The 8,067-nt window shown below is 43.3% G+C and overlaps 1 protein-coding gene across 1 annotated transcript; it reads left to right on the top strand.

Annotated features, from left to right (window-relative positions):
• Positions 1-6,694: 6,694 nt before the first annotated feature.
• Positions 6,695-7,498, top strand: LOC104662482 (coiled-coil-helix-coiled-coil-helix domain-containing protein 2). The gene has a single exon (XM_030928281.1). It carries the CDS (start codon positions 6,746-6,748, stop codon positions 7,199-7,201), a length of 456 nt encoding a protein of 151 aa, XP_030784141.1. The 5' UTR covers positions 6,695-6,745; the 3' UTR covers positions 7,202-7,498.
• Positions 7,499-8,067: the final 569 nt, after the last annotated feature.

Here is an 8,067-nt window from a genome sequence, read left to right as displayed (position 1 = left end):
GCCCAGCGCTGTCTGTGAATGACCTTCCTTTCAGACCCCACACAGGTTGGTGAGGCTGTTTCTGCTCTTTCCCCTCTGAAATGGTCTGGTGGTGTCCCCACCCAAATCTCATCTTGAACTGTCGCTCCTATAATTCAAGATTATGTGGGAGGGGCCCGGGGGGAGATCACTGAATCATGGAGGTAGTTTCCCCCATACCGCTGTCATGGTAGTAAGTCCTACAAGATCTGATGGTTTTATAAGGGGAAACCCCTTTTGCTTGGCTCTGATATTCTCTTGCTACTGCCATGTAAGAAGTACCTGTCACCTTCTACCATAATTGTGAGACCTCCCAGCCATGTGGAACTGTGACTCCATTAAACCTCTTTTTCTCGATAAATTACCCAGTCTCGCGTATGTCTTTATCAGCAGTGAGAAAATGGACTAATATATACCTTCCTACCTCCTTAGCTAACCTGGAAAAGCCTTATTAATACCTGCGTACATGAAGATCTCTCTGGCTCCAATATTCTATAATTAGACTGAGCATGGTAAAAACTCATTAATTCAGACTGCTTTATCCACATTTCTAGTTATTTCATTTAGACTAAACTGAAGTTTAACTTTGCTCAGCAAAATTTTATTATAGATAGCCCAAATTTTTAAAAAGAGGGGGCAGAGGAATTGTTTAAAATATTCAAGGGAACAAGCTGTTAATTTTATATATTAATTTCACACTATTTTATCTACTTATTAAAAGCTTATAACTCAGAAAGCCTCAGTTAAGTAGCATGAATAAATATTGTTAACTTTTAGACCTGTTTTCAACTCACATTTACTGATCCTTTCTATGGGCCAGGCTTTGTGCTAAGTACCAGAACATAAAAACATGGAATTGATCAAATAGGCATGATACTGTACATTAATTTAAATAATAAAATAAAAGTGTAACGTAGGATATAGGATATACCTTACAGTGTTGGTTTTTGCTAGCTCCCAATACATGTCTATATGTACACACATAGACAAATATACATATATACACATACGTGTGTGTAGATAGAAAGGACCTGCCCTGAAGCAGCCCAGAGGCTGGTGGGGGAGGTGCAGGAGTGTGCGACTGATCTCACTGCTGTGATGCACACTGAGCCAGAGGTGTGTGCAGGGCATGTCACCTGGCACCAAAGAGGAGATTCTCAACCGCCCTAGGGGAGGCGTCCTGGGCATCGCTGGGGCTGCGGCTTAAAAGACGGATGTGGGTGACTAGACGGAGAGGAGAGGGCACCCCAGGAAAAGCAACTTCAGGCAACTACAGAGAGTTCAATGGGACTGGAGCCCCCGGGGCAGGGATAGTGGGAAGCACAGCCGATTCTTGTGATTCGAGGTAGTTATGTCCTGTGAATATGCCTCAAACCCAGAACTAATGAATACTGAGCTATTTCTCCTGGGGAAAGCGCAGGTTAGGTTCTGTGAGCTTCTGGTCACAACGTTTTCATCAGCTAAAGCACCATTTGTGTTACATAGTTTTGTTTATCAACATCCTAGTAGAACACGCAGGTCTCGTCAGCACTGAGAACCTGCCCTTCCACATAACCCTTTTCCTGTACAGCACTCAGAGGGTGTTTTCACAACTCTCCCGCAGCCTCCTGATCTGCAGAACCCGCCTCGCCTGCAGGTTTAACCTTTTCCACATTGTATCACCTTCTGGAACATGGGAACCAGTCAGCGCTAGCTGAGAAGGGCTTAACATTGTCCTGACTGTAAACTTCTTTGGCTTTCAGTCTCACACTTTTTTGGTTTAATCAGACATTGTCTCACAAATCCACAAATGTAACTGCTTTTCCATTTTTTCCACAGTTTTGTCATCTGCTATAGATACTACTTTAGCACTTTCTGGCAGGAAGAGGTGATTTGCCTCGATGTACCTGGCTGTTGATTCATTAACACTGAACTTACTGCCAACAGCACTGCAACTCACGCCGAAGGCAGCTCATCCAGCTCACGCCGAAGGCAGCTCATCCAGCACAGGTATTGTCTCCACAGGCACATCGCAGCCTCCTGCACTAAGAGACAGTAGACAGCACTTCAGCACCGTGCCCGGGGACATTTTAAACAGCAGAATCACCAACAAGAGTACAGAAATGCAAAAGCATGACTATATAGGGTGCAGAATGGACATTTGTTTACGGTTTGAGAGCCGGAACAAGAAGGCAGAGCATCGTCCTATACAGCCTCAGCTGAGATTTTGCACATGGAGTAATTCAAATGTTTCACCACTCTGTGCATGTCTGCAAATGACCACAAAAGCGCTGCGAGTGCTGATTTGGGGGTGTTGTTTTGGAAACTCTCGGGTGGGCCTAGTCAACCAGCTCCTCCAGGAGGACTTTTCCCTTTCCGTCTGATTCATGTAAAGATGCGTATTCAGCACCATCAGCTGCTCAGTCTATTCTCACAGCACTCTTCTTCTAAGAGAGATAACAGGACAGACTGGTGGCACCGGCCAGACACAGTCAGAGGTTGGATGATCACCTGACCAGGAGGGTCCCCATCTAGAGACCATTCTCAGAGTTGAGAGGATTGGTTCTCCTTTCTTATACCTGTATTCAGTCTGTGTCAGTCACCAGGTATCTCTTTCATAGAGTTTAAGTTAGTCCTGTAAGTGCCAGATTTGTTGTAAGATTTATGAGAGTTGCATCTGTGCTGAGATGATCTCATCTCCTGGAAGTCCAGGGCCAGGACTGGAAACGCCTGGGCCAGGCTGCATCACACTGCTATGTGACACATAGTGTCAGCCCTGTGAAATGCCTGAGTGGGCCTATGGCTATCACTGACCATATAGTCACAATATGTCTCTTATAGTATCCTATATGGAGTTATAAAAAGTTTTTAGTGAATAGGTGATTTCAAAAATATGGAATCCATAAATAATGAGGATCAACTATATTTGCAAATCGTTTATCTGAAAAGGAATGTATCCAGAACACAGAAAGAACTCTTACAAGATCAATAAGAAGATAAATAACCTGATTTTTTAAATTTGGCAAAAGATTTGAATGGATACGTTACGTATCCATTTTTGAGTATCTTATTTGTCAATATATGAATGACAAATAAGATACTCAAAATCAATAGGGAAATGCAAATGAAAACCACAACAAGACAGGACTACATACTCAATAAAGTGGCTAAAATTAATTCGACTGAAAACACCAAGTATTTTCGAGGCTGTGGAACGCCTGGAAGCCTCACCCATGCTGGTGGGAGTTTAAAATGGTAAACGGTACAGCCACTCCGCAAAACAGTTTGCAATTTCTTACAAAACTAAACATAAACCTATTATGTGACTCAGAAACGCTCCTAGGAATTTACATGAGAGAAATGAACACATGTAACCACACAATGACTTGTATATCAATGTTCATAGCAGCTTTATTCAAATAGCCAAAACACTGAAATGAGTGTTCTTCAACTGGCAAATGGATAAACAAATTGTATATATTCATACAATGGAATACTACAGCAGTAAAAGGAGAAAACTGCAGATACGTGCAGCAATGCGTGATGTGTGATGAATCTCAGAAGCATTATGCTAAGTGACGGCAGCCAGACATAAAAGATTACATATGCCATGATCTCATTTTATGAAATTGTACAAAAATCAAAACTAAAATAACATAAAGTAGATCAGTGATTGCCAGAGGCCAGGGAGTGGAGGAAGAGAATGAGGGCAAAGCAGCAGAAGGAAATTTCCCGAGGTTGTGGAAATATTCTGTGTGTTGATGGTGGTGGGTACTCCACCATGTACATTTGCCAAAAAGAATAAATTGTATGGCTTAAAATGTAACACCTCAAGACGTTTAAAAACCAAAAATATTACTATGAGCAAAAGAAATGAAAATCAATACTAAAGCAAAACAAACAAAACAAAGACTTAAGCATATAAAGCTTTATAGATTTGTAAGAGAAAAACCAACAGCCACCCAATTTTGGAAGCTGGAAAGCAGATGGGCAAGTGGGAACTGACTTAGCAGACCCAAGAAAGCTATTCCCAAGTCAGCTCCAAGATAAGCTGGAAAACAGCTTGATTCTCATTGCCTGAAGGATCAGATACTGGCAGATCCAGGCATCTCTTGTAGGGGTAAAAACGGGGTCCAAAACAGGAAGATTGGCACAAAGTCTATTTGAGTAGCAGTATGACGCCCAGATGTAGGGTTGCCAGATAATATGGGATACCCAGTTAAATTTGAATTTCAGATAAGGAATGAATAACTTGTTGAGTATAAGTGTGTCCCAAATATTGCATGAGGCATACTTACATTAAACAATTACTTGTTATCTGACACTTAAATGTAAGTGAGTACCTGCATTTTGATTTGCTAAGTCTGTTGACCCTGCTCAGATGGCCTCTCCTACTTTGGCAGAAGTGTGGAGATAATAAAACAGTGTTGCGCAAGCACAGTTGAGTTTGAAAATACTAGATGGAAAACAAGAGAAATGATGGGAAGTTTCTCTAACTGATGTCTAGACCTTCAACAACTTCCCAGAGAACTGAGGGCCTGGCCTATTATCTCCAGGTTGAAGTCTGGAAGATTCTTCCCTGGGGAAGATGACCAGCTCAAGGCAAAAGACCTACAAATACTGACTTTGGAAATTCTCCAATGAAATGACTCTATTAGGCCAGCCTGCAGTGAAGACCATAGTTGACAAACTTCCCATGCACACAGAATTGTCAATCAGCTTCACAGGCTCCACTCTCACAGAGGAAGATAGCCTGGAGCACCAGATGTGTGAACAGCCAATATGAAAGCCACACACACACAGGAAACAAAGTGAGAAGAAGAAAGTCTCAGTATTAGAGTTGTAAGATAATCATGAGAGAATTTCCCAGAAAGTAGAGCCAAAAGATAAAGAGATAGAAAATAGGAGATGAAGAAGAAGAAAATGAATGGCCCAATACAGAGGTCAACCTCCAATCACAGAGTCCCAGAAGTGGTGCATGTGAGAAAAATCGATGGGAGGAAATTTTTAACTGAATGCCCAACTAGAAATTATCTTTCTATGTCTGAAGGAAAGAAAGCAGACTGGGAACAACTGACCATCTTGGCACAGTGATAAGTGCACATGTTAAGAAAATTAGTCTGGGAATAGTGTGTAGGATGAATTTGGACAGGAAAGGTTTAGCACACTGTGACAATTAGTATTTGCTGGATGAGAATACAACTGTTAAGCTTGTGGAAATAATCAGGAGGTACAATCATAACGGATACATGTGTGAAGGGATGAAGCTCTGGACTGGTGGTAACCACAAGAATGGACAGGATTGAATCCTTTGAAAGTTCCATCTAGATTTTTCCAACTAGAAAAATTTTTCTAGATTTTTTCCAACTAGAAAAAAATCCTAGAGGAAATTGAAAAACAAAATGATACATCTTAGTGAACACAGAGAGTAAGAAGAATCAGAGGTCTTCTAGCCTGGCAGACAGCAGAGTCATGGAACTCCTGGAAATGGGGTTTGCAGCGGGGGCAGGGGATAGGGGGTTGCCTTCTCAAAGCAATGATGATGAGTTCAATCTTGGATGTTTGGAGTTAATTGAGGGGAAAAAGAGGTCTGGCAGTGATTGAGGCACTCTTCAAATAGCGAACATGTAAAATTGACTAGTAAAGTAGTCATGGAGGAGTGCTGATTATCTCAAAGAAAAGAACGTTTTCTACTTATTTTTAATGGATAAAAATTACCTTTGAGCAAATGTAACGTGTTAATATAGATTAGGGCTATATCCGACCGATAAAGGAGAGAACAATTAACTTTAAAAGCAAAGCTAGACTTAGTGCCTGTACACTCAGGTAGGAAAAGCTAAACTGCAATTTGTTCTGAGCTGAGACTGCCAATATATTCAGCTTTAGCTGGCTGGGCAGTTATAGTGGCATTAGGGACCATTTCAAAGACAGGAGTCATCCTGGAGAGCACACCCCATACCTCAAGCTGTTTTGAGATACTGTTCAGGTTGGTGTGTGGCCACAGAGGGAAGGGAGTATGGCTCTGCAACACAGGGGGTCTATAAATAGATCCAGAAAGTGAGATTCATTTGTCTGGGTCATTTAAGATGATCCCTCAGCCCACTCCAGGGGTAGAGGAGTTCAGAATTTCAGATGTGGGTGAGCTTCTACATGTCAGTGTGACCCTGATGCCACTGGGGGATCTGTTCTTTTTGCCTAGTTGGTGTTTGGTGTTTGCTATGGTCTGAATGTCTGTGTCCCCCCCACAATTCTAATGTTGAAATCCTAACCCCTAACATGATTATATACAGAGGACAATCCCCTTCTTTCCCCCTCTCTTTTTTTTGGAGACAGAGTCTTGCTCTGTCAACTAAGCTGGAGTGCAGTGGTGCAATCTTGGCTCACTGCAACCTCCACCTCCTGGGTTCAAGCAATTCTCTTGCTTCAGCCTCCAGAGTAGCTGGGACTACAGGTGCACACCACCAGGCCTGGCTAATTTTTGTATGTATTAGTAGAGACGGGTTTCACCATGTTGCCCAGGGTGGTCTTGAACTCCTGACCCCAGGCAATCTGCCTATCTCAGCCTCCCAAAGTGCTAAGATTGCAGGTGTGATCCACCACACCTGGCCAATCCCTTTCTTCTGAGAGGTGATTAGATTATGAGGGCAAAGCCTTCATCAATGGGATCAGTGCTCTTACAAAATAGACCCTACGTTTAGCTCTTCGCGGGTTGTTACAGGTCCAGAGGTCGAGCTGCCGCGTACCTAGGATGCCGCGTGGAAGCCGAAGCCGCACCTCCCGCATGGCCCCTCCGGCCAGCCGGGCACCTCAGATGAGAGCTGCACCCAGACCGGTACCTGTCGCTCAGCCACCAGCAGCGGCACCCCCATCTGCAGTTGGCTCTTCTGCTGCTGCACCCCGGCAGCCAGGTCTGATGGCCCAGATGGCAACCACTGCAGCTGGCGTGGCCGTGGGCTCTGCTGTGGGACACACACTGGGTCATGCCATTACTGGGGGCTTCAGTGGAGGAAGTAATGCTGAGCCTGCAAGGCCTGACATCACTTACCAGGAGCCGCAGGGAACCCAGCCGGCACAGCAGCAGCAGCCTTGCTTCTATGAGATCAAACAGTTTCTGGAGTGTGCCCAGAACCAGGGTGACATCAAGCTCTGTGAGGGTTTCAGTGAGGTGCTGAAACAGTGCCGACTTGCAAACGGATTGGCCTAATCAAGAAGTTCAACCTGGAGAGATGGAAAATCAGCTCTCATATCTTAAGTTAATTTAGTGTAAAAATAGAATTGATAGTGAAGGTATAAAGTGTAACCATCAGTTAAACCTCTCCTGTCATTCCTAGCTTCCTTGCTTCAGAACTGAAATGGAAGGGGGCGTGTTCCTACTCTGTAGAATTTGGGACTGGGCAAAATGTGTTACCTCCTTAAACTAGCTGTTATGATTTTATTCTTTGTGAGTTAATTAGAATAAAGTCATTTTCTTCCAAAAAAAAAAAAAAAAAAAAAAAAAAAACAAATAGACCCTAGGAAGCTCATTTGCCCTTCCACTATGTGGAGACACAGCTAGAAGGTGTGTGCACTATTGTTATAAGTAGATAGGCATGAGCAGGAAAGGAGAGGGCTCTCCCCCGCCACCCACTAGGAATGCGGCTTGATGGTTCGACAATCATTGCATTGCCTCTTTAAAAACAATAATTGGGCAGCGCCAGGGAGAGGTCATTTCCTGATGGTTCACACCTGTTGACATAAAAATGTTAATTGAATGCGGACCCCAGGGAGAAGCTACTTCCTGGACATGCACATTAAGACATAAAAATGGCAAAGTACAATGTTCCAGGTACATGCTACCATTAAAAGAAAGAAAGCCTCAGATGGGCACACGTCTAACTCCCCAAACATGCTCCCTAATACAGCTTCCAGGAAGAGCAGAAGAGTTATGGTAATGTATGTAACACGTTATTGACAGTACATATGTTGATTCCAAGGAAATGCTGGCTAAGCATGACTCAGAGTCGTTGCTGGGCATCTAAATTGTGCATGCTCAGTTCCTAAGGGTAAGGAGGGTACTGCACATGCAGAAAG

Source organism: Rhinopithecus roxellana, chromosome 4 (genome assembly GCF_007565055.1).
Source record: "Rhinopithecus roxellana isolate Shanxi Qingling chromosome 4, ASM756505v1, whole genome shotgun sequence".
NCBI classification, from domain to species: domain Eukaryota; kingdom Metazoa; phylum Chordata; class Mammalia; order Primates; family Cercopithecidae; genus Rhinopithecus; species Rhinopithecus roxellana.
This window is presented reverse-complemented; position numbering and strand designations above follow the sequence as displayed.

Excerpts from the sequence above, each read along its gene's own strand:
- LOC104662482 (XM_030928281.1), top strand. The coding sequence starts at position 6,746 with ATGCCGCGTGGAAGCCGAAGCCGCACCTCCCGCATGGCCCCTCCGGCC.